This window comes from Wasmannia auropunctata, unplaced genomic scaffold (assembly GCF_000956235.1).
Source record: "Wasmannia auropunctata unplaced genomic scaffold, wasmannia.A_1.0 LD336116.1, whole genome shotgun sequence".
Lineage (NCBI taxonomy): Eukaryota > Metazoa > Arthropoda > Insecta > Hymenoptera > Formicidae > Wasmannia > Wasmannia auropunctata.
Genome location: NW_012026774.1, coordinates 3,106,022 through 3,128,665, shown reverse-complemented (window position 1 = coordinate 3,128,665; position 22,644 = coordinate 3,106,022). Strand labels below are relative to the sequence as shown.

Sequence of the window (22,644 nt, the reverse complement as noted above, 5' to 3'; positions counted from 1 at the left end):
GCAAGGAGCTCGTGTTTCAGAGAATTTCGTTTTCCCACGTGCACGTGTACGCTAGTGTCTCTTTAGCCGATATCGCCCACACGAAACGAAAGAGAATACCGAAGCATTACGATTTCCGGCAAGCTCTTAGCTCTCAACATCGGCCCATAGAATTTGCTAGCCAATAAATTTTCCTCTCCCTTTCCTCATCTTTTTTGATTCTTTTTCATCATAAAGGTATTATATTTAAAAAAAACCTGTTCTTTTCAGCTGAACTTCTTTAGCACCATTTATCTTCTCTCTTTTTTTCTTCAACGTGGAAAGGATGAAAGTTGAACCGTGCAGAAGTTCAGCTGAAATGCTTCCTTGCCATGCAAAATACGTATTCAAATGATACATTGAGACCTTGGGTGATGCACATAGCACACGAATAAAAATTCTACGTGCATCACCGGTGATGCACATGGCAACGAAGGTGTTAAAGAACTATTGGATGTAAATGAGAAATTAAGGTATAAAAGTTGGACACGTTTTTACTGACGATGAAATAGCGATACGACTTCCAAGAGATTCTCGAGCCGAGGCTAAACTTGATTTTAACGGAGCTAATTATAGAGTAAGTGGAACTCATACCTATTCGAGGATGTAACGACGATGACGTAACATAAATATTATGAATTTTAATGACTCACTAGTGACTTTGTGTCAAAATTTATACATAATTCTTGCTATGCATATGTCTGAACAAATTCAACTAATATCATAGACAAAAATTGAATATTTAAATAAATATTTTCTGGATAATTGAAGAATGTAATTATGGTATCAAGGATAAATTGGGAATAAAAATTGTGGAATAAAATTATACATGAAAGTATAATTACACTATCAATTGATATAAAAATATACTTCCCATGAGGCTATTATTAAAAATTAGTCACGAGTAATTGATGAAATTCTATTAATTTTCTTTTTTTTCTTCTCTGTATACTTAATTAATAACTTACACAGCTCGTATAAAATTAATGTTTCAAAGATTTACGATTTCAATCACGTTTTTGAAATGACAATAATCAGTCGAGTAAAGAAATGTAAGTGTACAACGTGTAGAAAGTAAACACAATAGAAATTTAAATAACAGAGTTGAGTTTGACAAATCCCATTATCGAGATTGCCCGCAATAAAAGCAAACCCACGGGGAGTAATCTCAAACTCCGCGTGGACTAACATATTTCTATCTCTTATCGAGGTCGTAAAAGTTACACATCTTATCTCGCCATGCGCTTTTCAAAAGTTTCACCTTATGGAAACTGGATAACCTCAAAACCGAAAGAAAACACAGGGGCCGCCGACGTTACCAGGCGGTCGAAAAGTCTATCTAGGATACGTGACCGAAAACTTCGCCGCGGTACCGTGGCCGATGTTGTGAACGCGCTTGCCCGACATCGCGATCCCGTCGCGGGGAAGCCCGTCCGCGTTTCGGCGTTTCCCCGCCGACGACGATGCCACCGGCGACGCGAAACGTCCTCGATCGAACGTGTCCTCCCGCTCCCCCGCCGCGTTGCTCTTTACCCGTCCCTCCTTCCCCCTTCGCTTTTCCGTTCCGCGGCTTGACAACGTGAAGTAACGCCGGGCGAAACGCGGCCAAAGGACACCGTCGCGAGAGAGAGCGCGAGAGAGCGAGCGAGAGAGAGAGAGGTCTCGTCCGCTATTTTCGTCGGGAATGGCAACGGCGAGCCTCCCTCCCCCCTTTGTCCTCCTCACGCTCTTTCTCGAAGGAGACGACCCCGACACCGCGACGCGTATCGATCTTCGCGCGAGGAACGACCGGGCGACGACGACGACGTGAGCGAGAGGAAGCGGCACGGTCGAAACCGTCGATCGACCGTCATCGTTCGTCACACGGCTGATTCACGCAGAATTCGCGCACACGCATATACACACACACGTACACAGTTGGAAACAGGGATCCCTGCGCGCACACACACATCCATACACACGCCGCACGCGCGCGCGCGATGATCTCGCGTCTACACTCTATGCGCGTGTCCCTGTGCGTGACCGGAGGTCGCGCGCGTGAATACAGGGCTCGAGATAAAAATCCGAGGAGCACGTCACGAGCACGCGAGAACCTCAATCTCGTCGCCGAGGAGGCGACGTACCTCTTTCCTCCGGTCGCTGCTCCTCTCACGATAGACTGGCTCGGCCCTTGTCCTTCTCTCTCACTCTCTCTCTCTTGCGCACATACACTCTCCCTGTCGCTCGTTCTTCCTCCCTCGAGACCCTCCGAGGTCTCTCTCGCCGAGCGGGCTCTCCTCTCGTGGGTATCCGGCCGCCCGCCGTTCGTTGACAGCCAACTTCAGCAGGCCCCGGCGCGTGAACGTGATCGCACACACAGACGCGAGCTATCCGCGGCGTGGACCTTGCGCATCGCCGTGAGAGCGCACGCGAGAGCGGAGCAGCACACGTCGCGCGCTCCTCGATTCCGCACGCGAGTCCCCGATTATTCGCGACCGCTCGCTCGCGCTCGGGGTCCCCCCCCAGGGGATCGTGTCCCGTCCGTCCGATCGAACGACCGACCGACCGACCGACCGACCGTCCTGACCGACCGACCGTCCGTCCGTCGCGCGGAGCGATCGCGCCCGACGACTTCGCTCCCCGACGACTTGCTCGCCGCCGTGAAGTCCGGTCGCGTCGCGAGACGAGGCGGCGAGACGCGCCCGACGGATCCGCGAGCTGGCTTCCGCGTAACACCACACACACACGCGCCACGGCACCTCTCACTCCCTCTCAACGCGGAGATTCGCCCGTTCGCAGGCAGCAGTACGCCGCACGCAGCAGCACTCCGCCGCCGTCCATCGCGATACGCGCGATATCCCGCGAGATGGTCGTTGCGCTGCGCGCGCGAGATCGACCGGTCGATTCGCGCAGCCACGACCTCCTCGATCTATCGAACGTTGAGCGAGTCGACTTTTGCGCGGCGCGCATGCGCGCGGCATGGCTACGTTCACGGCGCAACGGCGCGGTTTTTGGATACTGAGATCAGAGTTTTTTTTTATCGGCAGCTTTATTAATGATTATTATTTTTTTTTTAGACCAGCGCTATCCAAAATTTGTGATTTCAGACATTTACTTGACATGTATACATAAACATTTACACTTATTGCAGAAAAAGAGAGGCACAGGAAGGCGTATATAATATACTTGTCGCCAAGGTTTGCTCGCAATTTAGCGTCAATTTGGCGTCACTCCCAGTATATTATATACGCCTTCCTGTGCCTTCCTTTTTCTGCAATAAGTGTAAATGTTGATGTATACATGTCAAGTCAGTGTCTGAAATTACAAATTTTGGATAGCGCTGGTCTAAAAAAAAATAATAATAATCATTAATGAAGCTGCCGATTTTGGTGTGCTCGAACAATCGCCACGCGGCCGCAGCGAGGAATACATATCATAACCATTTCTCTCGCGTATCTTCAGCGTCGGAGGATCCGCGCAACGGTGCCCGGAATCTCGAACGTGACCGCGCGACAACGACGACAACGACGACGACGGCAGCGGGGCAGCGGCGGGTCAGGGGCGTGCGGGGGAGGGAGCCGCGACGTATCGCCGATAAAGCGGCGCGCCGTGCATCATCAATATGGCGGCGAATCTCGAGGAGGAGCAGAGCTTACGCGAGTGCGAGGAATACGTGCAGAGACACAATATCCAACAGGTCCTGAAAGACTGTATAGTGCAACTGTGCGTGGGCCGGCCCGAGAACCCGATCTCCTTCCTGCGGGAGTACTTCCAGAAGCTGGAAAGGGTACGTAGACCGTGTGGCGCGCGGCCGCGATTAACCTGACCACGGGAAAGAAAGAGAGAGAGAGCGAGAGACGAATAATACGCCGTGAATTCGCCCGTCCGCGGCTCCGCTCGCTCGCGGAGCGACGTCGCGAGTCCCTTCGACGAAGGGCCGAGGTTCCCCGACTCGCGCGAAGGACACCGAGGGAACCACGACGTCCGATGACGTGAATACGCGTGATCGGGGCCAGAACGTGACCAGAGCCCGCCCGAGACCGTCTCCCCTCGTTCTCTCGAGTCACCGCGACGTTTCCTCGAATCTCTCTCAGAATTTCATGTGCCTTGTCGATACTGCGAGCCTGTCGTCGCGTCGCGCGGCGAGCCTGTCTCTCCTCCGACGTGCGGCGAGGTGACAGGTCCTTGCCCTCTTCCGATATTCTTCGCCGATCGTCCCGACGAGTTGCGACGAACGTCGCATGAATCGATCGTGTTGTGATTCCGCGGGGAGATTGATTTCCGCTATCAGGTCCCGTGTTCTACTTAAAGTAAACATTGCAATCGGCGGGCCGCGCGTATCACCGCGTGAGGCGAGCGCGTCGCGTTATCTCGACGTCGCGTTATCAGACAATCGTGATTCGTCGGGGGGGAAAAAAAAAATCTCCGAGGCTCGTTGCACGGGCCACGGTAGCGCGGGGATCAACGTCTCGTGCCCTGCCAGGAGATATGTATTTTCCGGTACGTCGTTTACGCGTGATCGACGCATCAGAATAACGACCAGGCGAACGGGAGTCGGAGCAGCGCAATCGTCGCGATGGGATGCGCGGCGCGTGACAGGCGCTGCCATCTGTGGCCGCTTTCGCGACAATAACGACGGTCGTTATGGCAGGTGCCTGACGTACCGTGGACGATAAATTGTCGCGCGTGATAAATTTAGGTTATATCCAAAGAGATTATACATATGCAGGTTAGGTTAGGTTATATCACGCAATGGACTCTCCGCTTGCGCTCTTCCGTTGTGCTATTTTCCCGAGCGAACTTTTTGCAGGGCAAGAAACAGCTGAGCTTTTTGCGAGCTAAAAATGAGGTAGGGAGGGTAGGATGTGGAGAACGAATCTCGCGTGAGAAAGAGAGAGAATGTATATACGCGAGATGCCGAACGTCTCTCTCGCGTGAGCATCATCCTCGGAGGAGGATTCCGTTTAATCAATGTGGTTATCCCTTCGCGTGGTATTCCAGGTTCATCCCTCTCCCCCCTCCCTCCCCGCCGAACGGATCGGATAAGTGGATTTGCGAAGGGCGGACGTCTCCCGGATGATTGAGCTACGTCAATCGGCGCGGCGTTCGGGCGTGTATATAACGCTACGTATATCCTCGCTCTGGCGTGATCCTTGATGCACAGTTTCCGCAGGCCCCCGAGACCTTTCGCCGCCCCGTTACCTTTCCCATTTAAACGCTAGGGCAATTACGACGTTATGCGGCCGCACGTTCGTGCAGTTGCCACCCACGCGGTTGGAGAACGCGACGCGTGTCGCCCGCGGGGAGATCGAAGTCAGCTGGCTCGGAGGCGACTCGCGTGGATCGACGGGGCCGCCTAAAGTAAAAGCGGAGGCACCGCTGAGCGCGACCAGCGACAGCTCTCACGCGGTGCCATCCTCGCGCGAGGAACGACAGCTCGGGGGGGGGGGGCTCTCTCACGAGCGCATGCACGAGGAATTCCGCGGGATTCCTTTGGGATCGCGGGACCGCGGCCACTCTCCTGGATCGACCGGCTGCACAGATATATTTCGTATTTTCTCGCTGCGACGTATATTAAAATGTTTATATACCAGGCCGCGCGAACTGCGTAGGCCGAAGGCCGCTCCCGAGGCGGAGAACGAAATATGGCGAGCTATTTCGCCGCTGCGAAAAAGGAATCGATATAAGCAAGCAGGAGATTTCGTCAAGGTGACGTTAATTCCCCTTCAGCGAGGCCGATCTCGTTGGTACTAAATGTAGGTATACCTACTTTTCCTGAGCATTTTCACTCTCTTTTTCTCTCTCTCTCTTCCGTTTTGCGTCCTCTGGCCGATTGACACATTTTCATTCATATCTCTCTTGCAACAAAGGAAAAACGATTCATTAATTAAAAATTAAAAGGTCTTTTAAATTGCTTTTACATGTATTGTAAAATCTTTTTTTTTTCTTCAGAGTAAATAAATCTATCAGCGTGTTTTGTCGGCAAAATGCTGGCAGAATAATAGAATAAAGTTTTGTTAAATGATGAATGATGAGCATGACGACAGAGACTGACTGCAGAAGCCGAGAGCAGAATCTGCCATTTCGTAGCCATTTAAATGATACATTCCCTTTAAATGACCGCAAAATGCGGATCCCGTTTGATCTCTGCCGGCAGTCTGCAATGTCAAGTTACATCGATCGCTGTCAAAAATCGGTAGGCGAGATGACGTGCCTTAACGCGAACGCGGTTGATGATACCGATGATACCGCCGCAATATTCCGCTGGCGAGGCTGATAGACGCGCGCTGCCAACATATCGCCTAATAGCGGGGTTGGCTCCGTCGAACACTCGCCTGGGAATGATCGTTTCCGTTCCCATAATGCCGCGGAGATCTATAGGAATCACGCGAGGGTGTCTTCGATCGAACGTCTCCGTGTCGCGCGCGTCAGTCAGCGTGACGGTGCAGCGACGCGCGCCGACGACGACGGTGCCGTCGAGCGGAAGGCGAAGACGCGGGACGGCGGACTCGTCGCCTCGCGTGTTTGCCTTCCGTGCTTATGCGGTGTACACGGCAAAAAGCGCGCGTGCGAGAGAGAAAGAGGGAGAGAGGAACGTATATGTACATACATATACACACGCACACATGCGAGATGGAAGAAGAGAGCGGAATCTATTTCTCGGGAACAGAAAAATCGTCCCGTTCCCTCGGGAACGGGGTGAGAAACCCGACGCCTGCGAGTGAGAATAATAATCGAAAAAAATCACCGCGGGGGAGGAAAAAAGCGAACTGCGAGGAAAACGTATAGGAGTTTATATAGAAGCGAAAGTTGAGCGTGACGCGAGGTATAAGGAGAACGGCGGGTAAACAAGCGCGCAAACAACCCCTCTGAAGTGTCCTCGCAATTAAAGCCGGGAGTCTGCGGCAGCAATTAAGTGGGATTGGATGAAGAATCGGATTTTGCCGTTGATGCTTTTACGCGAAAGTAAAAACTCCTTTCTCGCAGTCCACACTCTCGCGCGACTTCGAAAGCCGCTTCAGCGTGGGCGGAAGAGGTATATAAGACTTCTTCAGAACACACCCTCGGAGAGTTTCTCATTAATTGAAGCAATGGCGTGCCTCCTCCCTCCCTCCTCCCTCCCCCCCCCTTTCCCTTTCTGTAAAAGTTATTTACCTTAAATAACCGCACGAATTTTTTGTTCAGGTCTGCGTATAGTCGTAAAGCACCCTCTGTCGTATGCCCGGCCGTAGGAAGGGCGTAGTAAGAGAAAAGCGGAAAGCAAAAGAAGGAGAGCGACATCGCGGCGAGACGGGGGGGGAGGGAGGGAAGGGGGATGAAAGGGCTTTCGCGATTGTGTACGCGTGTACATGTACGCGTGCGTGCGCGTGTGTGAGATGCGCGCAAGAGGAGGGAGAAAGAGAGCGCGATATAGGGGCAGCTGATCTAAACATAGAGCACGCTCGAAATATAACGAGACGCAACCTTACAGTCAGGATAGAGAGAGGAGAGAGAGAGAGAGAGAGAGAGAAAAGGCGTTAAAAACAACCGGCAGTCCACAAAAATGTGAGACGACGAAGGAATCCAGCCGCCGACGGATTTTTGTCCTCTTTCTCTTGCGCGCCTCGGCGCCGATCTTCCTCCGACGTCATCGCCAGGAACGGCGTTCGCGTCGCGGCGCCTGAATTTATGACAATAAAATATTCAAGTGTCTCCCGTTTGACAATACCGCCTCGGCGGTATCGCGCCTCGGCGATCTCTCCACGGGACAGGAGATGCAAATTGACGTATCGACGAAAGTGAAACTACGGAGTAAGCGGGAGAGAACGATTTTCGACCACGGCATTCGCAGTAACGCGAAATAAGGTATACAACGAAATGAAATAATGGAAAAAATGATAAAATAACGACGAAAAAAAAAAGGTGATGAGAAAAATAATTGTAAACAAAATCAACGCACACTCTCTTTATTTTCGCAAAATTAACGTCTCTAATCTCTAGCTCTTTAACTGCAGCTCCAGCTATATGGCATTGATAAAAAGTCGGCGCGCAGTGGGATGCCAGCTGCGAAGTAGTGGGAAGTAACGGTGTCACTGAAACATGTTTCCTACACACAAGACTGCGTATTACGAGTCTCCCGCAGTTTTACGAGCCGAGGTCTTGAAAAATGCCGTCATCATCGCCGCCGCCGCCGCCGTCGTCGCCGTCGCCGCCGCTGCCGCCTCCGCCTCCGCGCCACCACCGCCGCGGATCGATCCGCCGCAGGCGAACTCACGTTCGCGCGTTAACGCGAGCGGAAGACCTTACTTACCGACTACCACGAGAGACAGCATCTCGGCGGCACATCCACATCCCGTCCAGGAATCGTCGGGCGGGCGGGCGCCGAGTCCGGCGGCGAGCGTGCAAACGAGCAGCAGCAGCGGCAGCGGCAACAGCAGTAGTATACGCGTATACCGACGCTGTCGCGCCGACGGGACGGACGCGCGCGCGTGCTAGATCGCCTCCGACCTCTAATTGGATTCCGTCCGAGGCCTTATAAAATCGCGAAGCGGGCGAGAGAAGGAGGAGGAAGAGGAGGCGGCGACAACGACGACGAAGACGCGAGATCGCGTGTGCGACGACGGGACGACGACGACGACGGCGGCGGCAGTGGCGGAGACGATCTCCTTTCCCGTGCGTTCGCGAGAACTCGCGAGATCGCCGACCTACGACACGCGCTACCGCGGAAAGCGGCCGTTTCACGAGTGTTAACGCATCCGCGTAAAAAAGCAGAGGAAAACACGGGGGCGAACGGTGAAAAGGAAAGCGAAGAAAAAGGAGGAGGATCGAGAGAAATGATGAATAAGGTACGAGAAAGGGAGGGAGGAGGAACGAGTGCGCGCCGGCCATAATCGTCCGAGTTACGCGCGTAACTATAATTGATCTCGAGCGATAGATCACCGTTAATCGTCCCGACGGAGTTTTGCGCTTCAAGATTCTGCGTCTTCTTTCGCTTTCCGTCTCGAAACTAAGTTAAAAGTAGCTAACGATCTTACGTGTTCCGCACAAATTCGTAGTGCCGAAAAGTGAAAGAAAAAGAAATCCTCACCGTGAATCCTTACCCTTTGAAGAAGCTTTTTTGATCGAAGGAGTTGTTATAATTTTCAAGGAGTCGCGCATATAATTGTAAACTTTTTTCTCCTTTCATCTTTCTAATTTTGGATTTTTAATAATGCGTCATTGTTTCACGTGAATTAACCGACTGTTCAGCAAACCCTTATAGAAATTCTATTGGATTTATATTTTTAGGAAAAAAAAAATTATATGTGACTGACCGTGCGATTACCATTAAAGAAAGAAGACTTGACATTAAAAGCTATAGGCGTAAACACAGTAAATCACACAGGAAAGGCCATCTCTTTTTATTTGAAAAATTACGACAGCCACTCTTTAGTCTCGCTTCATACCTTCTCGTATATGGCACGAAGGATCCTTGTAAATGGCAACTATGGTCTTTTACTATGCCGCTCGCGTTGGCACGAAGAACCTTCTTCAACGAAAAGTAATTTTCTAAGAGTATGGCATTTACACAGCCTTTTTACGTCATCTTCGAAGAAAACGCGAAAAAACAGTCCACTTTCAAGATCAAGAAATAAGATCAGTGTGAGGAATGATTGATCTATCGATCGGTCGTGCGTTTGACTTAATTCTTACGAGCGTTATCTCGGAATAATTAATCTAAATTATGAGTTCTACTTTTTTTTTTACAGTCCACATTGAATTTTCAAGAATACTTTTTGTTACGTGTATATTTATTCATTAATTTTTTTAGCATTCCGAGGACATTTTCTTTATAGAGATTGTTTTCTTTTTTCTAGCCATCCTTGCAAGTATTTCCACTCTGCGAAAAAGATGTAAGCTTGGAAAAACACTTGCGGCCGAGATGACGAGAGTAAGGCTCTCTCGTGTCGGGATGTGTGTTCATGGATGTGAATGTGTGTGCATGTGCGTGTGGGGAATGTACGCGTGTAAGCACTTATGGGCCGCAGCCGATGACTATATACACACACGTATATATCATCATTAACTAGAGATTGTATAAGAGAGCGCGTCTGTTCGTTGATTCTGATGACTTTGAGCAGAATATAATATGGCGCGTTTTATATATATATATATATATATATATATATATATATATATTTGCGCGCTGTAAATTACACATAGTTATGCACATAGTTTACTTAGTTGTTCATGCTCGCATGCGTCTCTCACTTCGATTATCTGACTGCATAATTTTCCCTCCGTTCCGAAGTTCATTTGAGACGATCGATAATGCAATTTGTTTCGGGAGCAAAAATTTTTCCCGGGATAAAAATTTTGCGCATATATAATTTTACGCCCCACGGACGTAACGTATGAGACAGAATTGCGGAATCGGAATTGTATCCAACGGAATTAGAACCGTGTTCTATTTTTGCGGGCCGAAAGAGCGGCGCGCGCCCGCGCGCCAGGTATGCGTAGTAAACTGACAGAATTTAATAACCGCGGTCCGCGATTCGAGGCGATTCAGTTACGTATGTTGTTTGTGATAGCAGCGTGACATAATGCGTCTTTATTATATTACCGCGTGCAGACGCAGCCTGCGATAATAATAAGCCGACGGCGACGGTCTCGAAAATAAGATTGTAGACAAAGAGTCGATTTAATTGCACGCAAACAAATTATAATTGCATTTTATATGCAATTATAATTTGAATCTATAGTTAGCGTGTCGTACAATGTTTTCGCTTAATTTATGATTTATATTGGCAATTAAATTAATTAAAAATATTAAATTGCAGATGGGATCCCGATTTATAGATGACGATTTATAGATCGTCTGTAAAATTGAACTTGAAACGTAAACAGGTACAAACGAACGCACGGCGATTCTGAAGGATATGATTTCGTCTGGCGTATCTCTGTTGGATAATTCCGATAAATGGGAGTTCTGCTTTTCTATTTTTAATGCACAACAGAGGCGCATGTCGGACACCCAGACGCGTCTTTGCAGGCAGAAAGAGAGAGAGACGTGCGACGAGCGATTTATCGGATCGTCAAGTTTTATGGACCCATTATAGGAGCTGCGTTACATCGAAGCGAATCATTAGTGAATCGCGATCGAGTCCCCTCCCCTCGTATCGATAATTGCCATTCATGAGCCGTGTGCCTGGATGACGTCATTGAATGATTTATTTTGAAATTATGAAACTTGAATGTCCTTCCTATTAAAAGCACCAACGTCTAAGTGACGTTTTAATGAAGATCCCGAGAGCAGGAAGCAGATTAATCTCGCAACAAGTTGAGGGAGGGTTCCGCTCCGAATCTCTAATTCATCCGGCATTTCTTTTCTCAGGATACCAGCATCACTTCCGTGTTTCTCACGAATTACTAATGGATAACTGAATGGGATAACAGATACAGTTTCACCGTGTCTTAAAATTTTAGAGATCATCGAACAGGCTCGAACTGCATGTACGAACAAATGTTCGTACAAATGCACGAAGAAATATTTCTCCTTCTTCAATTTACTTTACATCGCGACTTTATGTGAGACGCGTAAATGTCGCGCTCGGGACGTGTGTTCCTCGGCTCGGTGAGACTCCCCGAAATAGATGCGATGGCTCCTCGTGCATTCGAGCAACGTTAGCGTGCGCGGGCATATTATCACGGCAATTAACGGGAGAATTGCGAATTGCGCTGATTTGAATATACTCGTTTAGCGCGCGATGCACCGCGAAGGCTCGACGGCGAGGAGAGAAAGAGAGAGACGGCGGCGTTCGTGCGTGAAAACGCCAACTGACCTATGGCATTATTCACTTACCTCTCTCTCTCTCACCCCGGCGGTGTGCATCGTGCATCGTGATACATAAGCCGATGGTAATACCGAGGTTTTATCTAAAGACCTACATAATTTATAATTTCACGGTAATTATATGCGTGGCGCGGCGAGGAACCCCCGACCCACGAGGGTCGCGCGTGGTTAATGAATTATTAATTTGCGTCCCGTTTTTTTTTTTTTTTTTTTTTTTTTTTAAGCGCATTTTGTGCTCCTCCGAAAAGACCCGAATGTATGCAGCAACACACGGTTGACCTTAACGCGTCGCTCCGATCCTCTTTCGACGGAGACGAGCACCGTATACATGAAGGCGATAATTTTTTAAACTCTTTTAAATCATTGAAAGTACATGTGCGCGGCAGTGCGCGCTTCAGTCGAGAATCAGTCGCAAAAAATTAATAAAAAAAAAAGGAATACTTGAAAAACACGGAGGATTTTTAAAGATATAGGGAACGTGTTAATTTATATTGCGCACTCCGCGCTGCCAAGACGGCTTTCTATATTATTTATCAGGCCAATCGATAACCGATTCTCGTAAGAATATGTTATATCGCGTTTTTTCCTTCTGTATTAATTGACTGCATTAATTATGGAGCTTCCCTTTTCGACGAGTTAATCCGTCGGGACTGAAAAACCGATTACATCGGGAAAAAAACAGGAATAAGATATACGTCATATGTAATCGTTATATTTTGTAAGAGTGATTTCTACGTCGTCGTATGGAAATTAAGTGACACAGTGTATGATGCATACGATGATGTGACAATTTTTAATCACTTACGACTCGAAGAATAGCTGCAATAAGTCATCGACATTTTAATTAAGGATCTCTCGCGCTTAGCTATCATCTCGACTAATACTTCGTCTTTGTTTATGTACAGGAACAGGCTCACGATGCCAAACAACAGATCGCCACGAGTCCCGAGGATACGGAGGACATGCCCGCGGGGCAGCAGGGCCCGCAGGTGCCGCGGCGGCGGGGCGGAATCTCAGCGGAGCCGGTCTCCGAGGAGGATGCCACCAGTTACGTCAAGAAGGTCGTACCTAAGGACTACAAAACCATGGCTGCCCTGAGCAAGGCGATCGCCAAGAACGTCCTGTTCGCGCATCTGGACGAGAACGAGCGCTCCGACATATTCGACGCGATGTTCCCCGTGACCTTTCTGCCTGGCGAGGCGATCATTCGTCAAGGTGCGCGATAACAGTATCTTGCTTCCTCCTTTCTTATCGTCCCCGTTCGATTTGCCGTTAATTCGTCGAAATGAACGAGCGCCATCATGTATTTTCCCAGGCGACGAGGGCGACAACTTCTACGTGATCGATCAAGGGGAAGTCGAAATATTCGTCAACGGCGAGCTGGCGACGACGATCGGCGAGGGTGGGAGCTTCGGCGAGCTCGCGTTAATCTACGGAACGCCGCGCGCCGCCACGGTCAGAGCGAAAACCGACGTGAAGCTCTGGGGCATCGACAGGGACTCGTACCGCAGAATTCTCATGGGCTCCACCATAAGGAAAAGAAAAATGTACGAGGAGTTCTTATCCAGGGTCTCAATACTGGGTGAGTCTCAACACTCTTCGTTCCCCGGAGCATTCACTGCTTTACCCTTCGCTCGCGTAAATCGATCGGAAAGATGTCTTCTTCGGAAACTCTGAGGATAATAAAATCTTGCGGCGTCGAAGGTCGCGCGCGGCAAGATATGGCGCGGTAGCCAATCACTTTACCGCTTTTCCACAAGAGCGAAAGGAAATCTTGCCGCGCGGCAAGCGTTGTCGCATTCTCGGTGCCACATTACGCTCTACACAAAGTTAAAATAGTAAAAGTAATCCTCTTAAGATTAAATGGGTAGGAAGATAAAATGGAAAGGGCTATCAGTGATATTTACGGCGCACTTTGCAGAATCCTTGGATAAATGGGAGAGACTCACAGTGGCAGACGCTCTGGAGCCGGTGGCGTTCGACGACGGTGAAACGATAGTCCGACAGGGCGAACCGGGTGAAGATTTTTATATAATCGTCGAGGGTACGGCGGTGGTCCTTCAGCAACGCTCGGAAGGGGACGAGCCCGCGGAGGTCGGCCGTTTAGGACCATCGGATTACTTCGGTAATGCAAAATCCAGAGCGGTTGATAACGAATTTTCGCGGATAGTTGATTGCAGAGAAGCTAGCATATACAGTTGTCCTAGTAGCAAGATAATGTTTAATACTTTTTATTGCAATAACATCAGAATTTACAATTTTTTAATAGCTAGTGATGATGTTAAAGCAATCTAATGCGTCAATCTAATTCCGCAAATTCAATTAACTGCGAAACTTATAAATTTTTATGCGAAATTGCAATTAATTTTACGCGTAAGAGGATTGAAACGACTTGTTCGACGACGGAAACTTTTTTTCTGTACAGGGGAAATAGCGCTACTGCTGGACAGGCCCCGAGCGGCGACCGTGGTGGCCAGGGGTCCGTTGAAGTGTGTGAAACTGGATCGGGCGCGGTTCGAGCGGGTCTTAGGTCCGTGCGCCGATATTCTGAAACGCAACATCACCCAGTATAACAGCTTCGTGTCCCTCTCCGTGTAAACGGACTCGTATCTCTCCGCATCCACTCCTCTCCTCCCCCACCCCCCCACCTCTTCTCCGACTCCAAATTCCGTCATCGCAGTCAGCGCTGCCAATCATCCATCCCCCTCCGACTTCATTTTCCACCGAGGGCTACGTTCTTTCGCCGTACCATAGTTAAATCTTTTTTTATTTGATTAATATTTATATGTAAGTGAATTAATGTATTACGTCAGCTACCAATCAGATGTGTACCACGCCATACACACAGACACAGAAAGAAAAACAAAACGGTATCGTTAGAGAGACGCTGTTAATATATTTACCGTAAGGCTATTTACGCACTGTGTAGCTCGCGACTCGATGCCGACGCGCACGCGAATTCATATTTGACGTTGATCTCTTCCGCGCGATCTGTTCCTACTCGTGGTGTGAGATTCTCACGTGCACGAGAAATTATTAATCCGTTAACGTCTGACCTTTTTCGAGGGGCTGAGGATCTAGTTTTAAAAAAGAAAGAGCGAATGTAAACAAAACAAAACAAAAACTACGAAGGGTACCGGATACTAGTAGTTTATGTTAGAGAACAGGTTCCAATTCGTGTGAGACCATGTCCCTCTTCGCTTGAGGACGCTAACGGGTTAATCCGGTTAATGGCACGTTGCGCACATCCCGAGTGCATTGTAGAGATCTTTGATCGAAGCCGATACGCGTGTTCCGACGTGGTTTACAAATCGCATCCCGAGGTCCAACGTCGAAGACGCAGACGCTCGTGTTATTGCGCGAATCCGTGATCAAACCACGTTAAATTCTTCGAACCACGTTAATATCAGAGCCATTTTTAAGGCTTCTATTTACGTCAGAAGCGAAAAAATTGTATTGCCTCCCGCAACTCGTTCGATGGAGTAAATTGGTGAGATACACCAAGTCTTTCTATGATCCTGCATCCACGGTGATAAATAAGTCTACATATATATATATATATTTTGAATGTGGATCTCGCGACATCCGATTAAAACTTTTGCAGCGTTTAATTTGCGAACCGAGGTCTTTGGTGAATTTCACAAGTCTGTTCTGTCGAATAGAGGTAGTTGTATGTATAAAAAAAAAACTTGCTCCTTGCAAACGTATTGTAAGTATTGCGTAAAGCATATACGTACGAATTTTCGCTTCCGATGTAATCCGGATGCAGCTGCAGTGACGAGCCAGTAGCCGTAAATATCCAGCAGTGAGGATCGGCGTTGAAAGCGACGTTTTCTCGTTTACTGTTATATACTTTAAATGTTCTATGTTGTCTCATGGATTGTTAAATTATTTAACATTTAAATTATTTTATCTACCGATTGCGAATCGGTATATATAGATATATACATAATTAGCAACGACAACGTAAGTGTCGGTCGCGATTTGCAATTGCGGACGTCGAGAGTGGTTAATATTTATTATTAAGCGAAGCAGCATCGTCGAGGCGAAGTCGAGGCAGAACGAGTCGCAATCTATGTCTCCTCTAAAAAGTGCGCTAGGTTTATAGTACGACAAGCGAGACAAAAAAAAAATATAAGGTACAACGTCAGAAAATTAAATAATTTATTATGCACAACATCGTATTCGGATCAAGTATTGTACAATGAGTTCATTTTTTCCCTTTCCGAATCCGTGTAATGCGGCTGATGTATGCACATTCCATGCGCGCGAATGCGAGAGAGTTAAAACGCGGGAGAGTCCCGATCACGTGGAGAATTCCAACGAGTATAGGGCAAATCTAATAACGAAAAGAGCATCGTTGCACCACGCGCGGCGCATGGGACACTCGTTAAAATTAATTAATTACAAGATCACTCGGGCACACGAGAACCGATGGTGATATCGCCACTCGTCACGCGAGGTATGCAGCGAAGGCTGTCCTCCCCTTCATCTTCGGTCTTCCGTCTTCGTCCCCCAAACCCGGACCATCTTCAATGTACATATGGTTTCATCCAACGACGTTACGTGCGAAACGATCTTGCGACTTCTTCCCTCCGTCTGACCTCTGACCGGCTTTCCTCGGGCTTGTCCGGGAAATGATCACTTATCGCGAACCAGGTTACGCTCTCTGTTCGTCGAAGGAGAGCGTCTCTATATCGAGCACGAGCAGCGTGAACGTCACCCATAGTGTCCTCGCAAACGCGTCTCGTGTCTCCGAAATTGTAAAACGAAATCCTTATCCGCGTTCTCTTTTGAAGCAATCCCCCTCTCTTCGAAGGGAGAGAAGCTTGCGTTGCGGCTCGGCTGGGGCGGCTACGGGTTGTTTTTCGGGTGCAGTAATACTTAAAGGAACACGTGGAAAATCGATCGAGCATCGTGGCAGTGAAGCGTGCATGCGCATCACGCTACGAATGATTGAAAAGGAGAGAGCGGTCGTCCCGACAACGAAAGAAGGATGAACTTTTTTTTTCCTATTGCGAAGACCGTAGACTGTACCGTTTTATGTTGTGAATATGATCCTCGACGAGTTACAACGATTTTTTTTTTGCTCATCTAATCTTTTTAGTGAGGTAGCGCCGAACGAACGGAAACGATCATCCGTCCCGACTTTTTGTACAATTTCCAGGAGTCCCCGGCGAGAGATAGAGAGAGCCGCATCTATTGTCCTCTTGCGATATATGTACAATTGCGCGCGGGGGAACCGAACGAGGGGGCGTGTTATGTACAAATTCACAGTCGAAGCTGTAGTCGAAGTTCCCAAGCTTTCGATTTTTTTTTTTGCGCCTGACGGAGATGAGATTGCGCCACCGCCGTGGGACGATGATCTGAAGATCGTTTGCGAGAGGTAGAGCCAGCACACACACACACGGGGTCTTTCCGAGAGCGAGGAAAATGTTTACGGAAACGATTGCGTACCCCAGCGAAATGGAACATCTATCTAAGCACTGTATATATGCATATGAGTCACACAAGCGTCGGAAACATATGCATATACACGTGAGACTTTACGCGTGTACGCGTGCGTGTGTATATATATATATACGTGAATGGATGCATGTGTATTATTGTGTGTGTGTGGCCCTTTCTTTTTTTTTCGCGTGTTAAAATTTATCTTCCGCCACAAGGGGTAAAGGTAGGACAGTAGAGTGGCGTTGCCTTCTACCAACCACCTAGACTACCACTGCTTGCCTTGCAGTCGATTTGCTGTCGAGCGAGATCAACGTAAACCAAGCCGAACTCGCTGACAAATTCATAAAACTTGTCCAAAGAATCAAAGGCCAATTCCGCTACGACGAAATGAACCGCCAAATTTTGCCGGTAGCTAAACAGCAGAAGAAATGCAAACGTTAGATAACGGCCGCATACGGTGATGTGATAGTGAGATACATAAAACAGAAAGAAAAAACAATTAAATATGCAATTAACTTTCGGCTACGACGTCCTGTAACAGAAATCTGCAATTATAGTACATGTGGTCCATGTTTCTTCGTAAATATCATTTGTTGAAACATGGCGCTGGAATTGGATTAGACATTTAGAAAGATCAATTCGATAAAAGCATACCGATTGAAAGTTTCGATATACTTTGTCAATTATTACTTTATATACTTGGTAAATTATAATTTAGGAGAGAATTTCCTTTTAGAAAGCAGGTGCCACAATACCGAAAAAAAAAAAAACGAATATGCTTGCATTTACTGATGAAAATATGCTATTCTCCAAGCTCTTCTGAAAAGTTCGTTAAGGGATTGTATTGCTTTCTATTGCACTATTTTAATGAAAAGATATAATAATATACATATGATTCTCTAATTGTCATTATTATGCAATTGAATTTGACAAAATTAAAATCATTGGTTAAAATCAGCATAAATTATTTTTACCAACATAAAAAGTATACAATCCCTTAATGGAAAATATTTAAAAAATATTTAAAAAATAATTAAATTTAAATACGTATCCATATAGTATAATAGTAATAGTAAGTAAGATTTTAATACGTACGACTTTATCATGAATTTCAATGCCTTCTTTCGCTCTCTCGCGACAAACCAATCCATCAAGAAGGCAGACATACGCGGCGCCGTCCTATATAGTTTGAAAAAAGCATGGAAGTTACCCAACCACCAAGCCGATCGTATTTTCAACGCGTGCTTTATGCACTCGTCGTTTTTATCCTCTGCCGAAAGTGCTGCTAAAATGGTCGTTAAATCTGAAATCGTAAAAAAAAAATCCATCATTATTCTAATGTCTAGAATATTCTAATAATATGATTTGATCTCAGGAAATATCAACTGCTAATCTCGTTAGTTTATTTTACCAACCTTGAGTATTTTTCGTGAAGATGTAATAGAGAATGCGATACGCGATGAATTCGCATCGGTTCTCGCCATCGAGATCCTGATACAGCATCTTCAGCTGTGTCTGACACTGATTGAATTCCTCGTGATCACCGCGTTCTAAAGCTACACGGGCGTGGGTTTCATATACATGAACTGTAAACGCGTCCCTGATACCTTGCACGGTAAGATCTTGCCGGATGGATTTTAATTGGTCGCAAGCATATCGGTAGTCCTGGTCGGCCAGCCAACGTTTCTTGACATGGGCCAAAGAATTTTGAAGTACACTTACCGGTCGAACTGCAGAAGGAGCAGGAGCCTGTGACAAATATTGTAAAATTTCGTTAAAAAAAAAAATGCGTGCCCGCGAATTACATCACATAATTAATTTTATCTAAATATTTTCAGGGCAAAATACTTTGTATTCTATTAACTGTTAAATGAGATAGTATAAATAATTTTGGATATCGTACCGACGTGAGACGCAAGTAGGGCTTCTCTAGATCCTTGCACGTGCCGACGATGTGGAGCCCGGTAAAGTCGAAGTCCGTGTTCGGATCATCTCTGATGACGACACTGCTGACAACCGTCCTGGAAATGCCGCCGTTGAATCGGGCGGCGCGCTGCTGCAGCTTCTCCTTGGTGCCCAGCTCGTCCGTGTTGCCTGTAGCTAAACCAAATTCGGAATAGAAATGCGATTTAGCCTGCTTAGTCTTCTTGGACTTCTTGTTGCCGTGATTCGCCTTGCTGCGCGCGGACTTTTTCACTTTGAGGGCCTTGTAATCGTGCTCCCGATCGCTAATGTTCGACGACGAGGACGTGCTGCGCCTGCTGTACCTGCGCGACGGCGGACTACGTGTGCGCGAGCGCGTCGATTTCGACCTCGAACGAGACCGCGAACGCGACCGCGAACGGGACCGCGACCTCGACTTGGATCTTGATCTTGACCTCGATCTAGACCTTGACCTCGACCTCGTCCTCGACCGCCTGCTGTGTGTCACAGAGAGACGCGCGCCAAGCCGAGCCCCGAGGGAGCTGGAGAGGCCGGGCTTGCGCAGGCCTCCCTGTGCATTGACCAGTGGGCTCGCCAGAGGATTCGCCAGCTTTAACGCCGGCTTCGAAGGCTTGATCGTCATGGTCATACGTTCGCTGTGGATGCTGGGCAGAGGCTCCTTGTCCCAGTCCTTCACCCAGAGCGAGCCGTCATTCGCGGCGCGTGTGATCTTGCCCTTCAGTATGATTTCGACCTGATCCTTATCGACCGCCGTCTTACACTTCTCGTAGCAACGATTCACGTAATTCTTCAGACTGTCGGGCCAGTCGCCGACCGGACTGTGGCCGATGGAGGAAACAGCGCCAGCACTGGGAACCGCGTTGCTGGCAGCCGTGGTAACCGGCACGACAGGATTAGGAGGCTCCTCGCTCGGCGGCGGCGGGGCCACCACTTCGCTTTGCGCGGGTGGTAACGGCGGTAGTTCCGCAGGTTTTGCACTAGGTCCGTTAGGCATGAAGGGACCAGTCGGAGCGTTTCCCTGAAAGCTATTGTTGAATTGAGCTGCTAAATTTTTGTTCCGCTTACGTTTTTTCTTCGCGGCGCCGCTATTGCCGGACGGCGTGTATCCAAGACCCGTTTTCTTGTTTGGCATGTTGAAACGGATTGTATTTTGACCGTTGTACTCTGTAAAGAATTTATTAGCACTCATTTCAGAGCTGTACATTCAAACTGTAGAGATGGGCGAAGGATACCTGACGATAACAGTAAATACTAAATATTAACGCGTTATGATACATTATGTGCCAATATAAACAAGTTTTCAAAACAAAAGGACAAAGGAAGAATATTCTTGAATTCATTATTTTTGTTGGAATTTATATCCATATAGTCAAAAATATTTATATATCCATTTTTTCAAAGCATATTATTTTCGTTTTTTTTTTGTGAAAACTCATATAATCTTAAAATTATTATTTAAAAAAATAATATAAATTACTTGTACACATATTTAAAGCTGAAATAACATAATTTTACTAAAATCATTTAATAACGTGATTAATTTTTCTCTCGCTGCAACTGCAGCTTCTTCGTCCATCTCTATTTATCATAAGACAGATATGAGCAATATACTTACGAGAAGTATCATTATGCATTCCATTCCAGTTGCTATAAGGGAATGAATTGTACATCAATCCTGAATAAGCCATCGACTGTTGCTGCATGTGATTGTGTTGTTGAGTTTGTGGAATCGTTGGTGGTGGACCGGGTGGCAACGGTGGAAGATCAGATTCGTCATCCAGAGGCATCGGAGTACCAGGTATAGGAGGCTGTTGATGCAACTGCTGCTTCGTCTGATTGTTTCCCTGCTGCTGCTGTTGCTGTTGTTGCTGCTGCTGCTGCTGTTGCTGCTGCTGCTGCTGCTGTTGATGCTGTTGATGCTGTTGGTGTTGTTGATGCTGCTGCATCTGTTGAAGATTAAAATTCTGGCCATATCCTGGCATCATGGGATAATAGTTAAACGATCCTTGGTGCGGCACACCTTGATACCCTGGGTTGTACATTTGCCTGTAAAAAGAGATTGCAAAAGTTATCATACGCGTGAACGCAACTCCATTTTATAACAATTCCCACAATAGTAACGACAGAAAAATAATTTGATATTTTGTTATTATCTAACGTTTAAATTATCCCAAGTGACATTGCTCAAATATCATCACGACAAAAATGAAGGTTACAAAGCAATATCATAATACAGCAATAAATAAACAATATAATATTGTAATATAGCAAAATATTTGCGATATCAAAACCGAAATCTCAACTAAAATTAAAGCAAAATCTCCACCGATCGCGTTCGAACGAAGAATTAGGTCATCACAAACGTTCGAGTATAAGATGATTCATCTTAGCTCACGAGATTGCGCGTCTTTTCCGGAATCCGCCTCGTTTAATATCATTATTTATTCGTCGTTCGTGAACGAGTCATTTGTTCTCAAACGAGTAGGTAACTCATATTAACAAATCTCATGTCGTTAAAAGTCTCGTCTACAGAAAAAGGGAATCGAAGACGAGCTCGAATTTTATATACGACGCAATCCCCAAGCTCGCTCATGTGAATCATCCTGTACGTGTATGTATACACGGACAGGATGCAGGCGTTAATAGGCCTCTCTCGCGCGTCTCACGCTCGTCGCGGGAGCAAGCAGCCTCAACGAGGTCCAGGTCCGGAATTAAAGTCGAGATCGTAATATTCATATATATATCGCGCATTTATATATCGCGCGACGTCGCAATCGTGACAACGGAGCGAGGAGCTGGCGGAGTCCGCGACTCCGATTTCGAGAGACCGTCGCGAAATGGCCGACGGTACTCCCCCATTATGTGTCCCCGTTGACACACGCCACCACGGTCGGTGGCCGCGATCCCGACGACGCCGCGAGGTACTCACCCTGGGTACGGTGGGAACATGTTGTGCATATTGTTCGGCGTGTACTGCCACGCCATATTCGCCATCGGGCCCGCTCCGATCGGCTGCTGCTGTTGCTGCGGATGGAACGGCGACTGCTGCTGGTGCTGCTTCTTCTGCGACAACGCGACCTCGCCTTCTGACATACCGTGGAATAAAAAATATCAGAGACCGCAACCGGAGATGGCCGCCTCCTCCTCCCCCTCCCTACTCGTGGCCGCGGGTCTCTGCGATCGCTTCGCGTCGTCGAGTCGAGTTACCGCGGGGCGGTGCGAGCACGCGCCAAGAGAGCGGAAAGAAAGAAGGGAAAGGAGAAACCAATGGGGGAATTCACTTGAGAGAAATTCCCGTATCTTTCTCCCTCGTCTCCGTTTTTACTCCCGCTTTTACTCGAGATCGCTCGGAACTGCTTCTAAGTTCTACCGTGCGCACAACGGCGCGCGACACGACGCTCGCGGGACGCGGACGGGAGATCGCGGTGAACGCGGAGCAC

The 22,644-nt window shown here is 47.7% G+C and overlaps 2 protein-coding genes across 3 annotated transcripts; one reads left to right on the top strand and one right to left on the bottom strand.

Moving 5' to 3' along the window:
- Window positions 1-3,619: 3,619 nt before the first annotated feature.
- LOC105447786 (cAMP-dependent protein kinase type I regulatory subunit) lies at window positions 3,620-15,986 on the top strand. 2 transcript variants are annotated; one of them, XM_011685993.1, is made up of 5 exons: window positions 3,620-3,784; window positions 12,715-13,024; window positions 13,125-13,391; window positions 13,731-13,934; window positions 14,235-15,986. In XM_011685993.1, the coding sequence occupies exons 1-5, from the start codon at window positions 3,620-3,622 to the stop codon at window positions 14,405-14,407; spliced, it is 1,119 nt and encodes a 372-aa protein (XP_011684295.1). In that variant the 3' UTR covers window positions 14,408-15,986. The 2 variants fall into 2 exon arrangements, with proteins under 2 accessions (XP_011684295.1, XP_011684302.1); XM_011686000.1 differs by lacking the exon at window positions 3,620-3,784 and adding an exon at window positions 8,415-8,822.
- LOC105447801 (leukocyte receptor cluster member 8 homolog) lies at window positions 15,960-22,609 on the bottom strand. The gene is made up of 6 exons (XM_011686010.1): window positions 22,134-22,609; window positions 20,820-21,250; window positions 19,164-20,368; window positions 18,676-19,009; window positions 18,356-18,563; window positions 15,960-17,672 (listed from the first exon to the last, which is right to left on the bottom strand). The coding sequence occupies exons 1-6, from the start codon at window positions 22,295-22,297 to the stop codon at window positions 17,510-17,512; spliced, it is 2,505 nt and encodes an 834-aa protein (XP_011684312.1). The 5' UTR covers window positions 22,298-22,609; the 3' UTR covers window positions 15,960-17,509.
- Window positions 22,610-22,644: the final 35 nt, after the last annotated feature.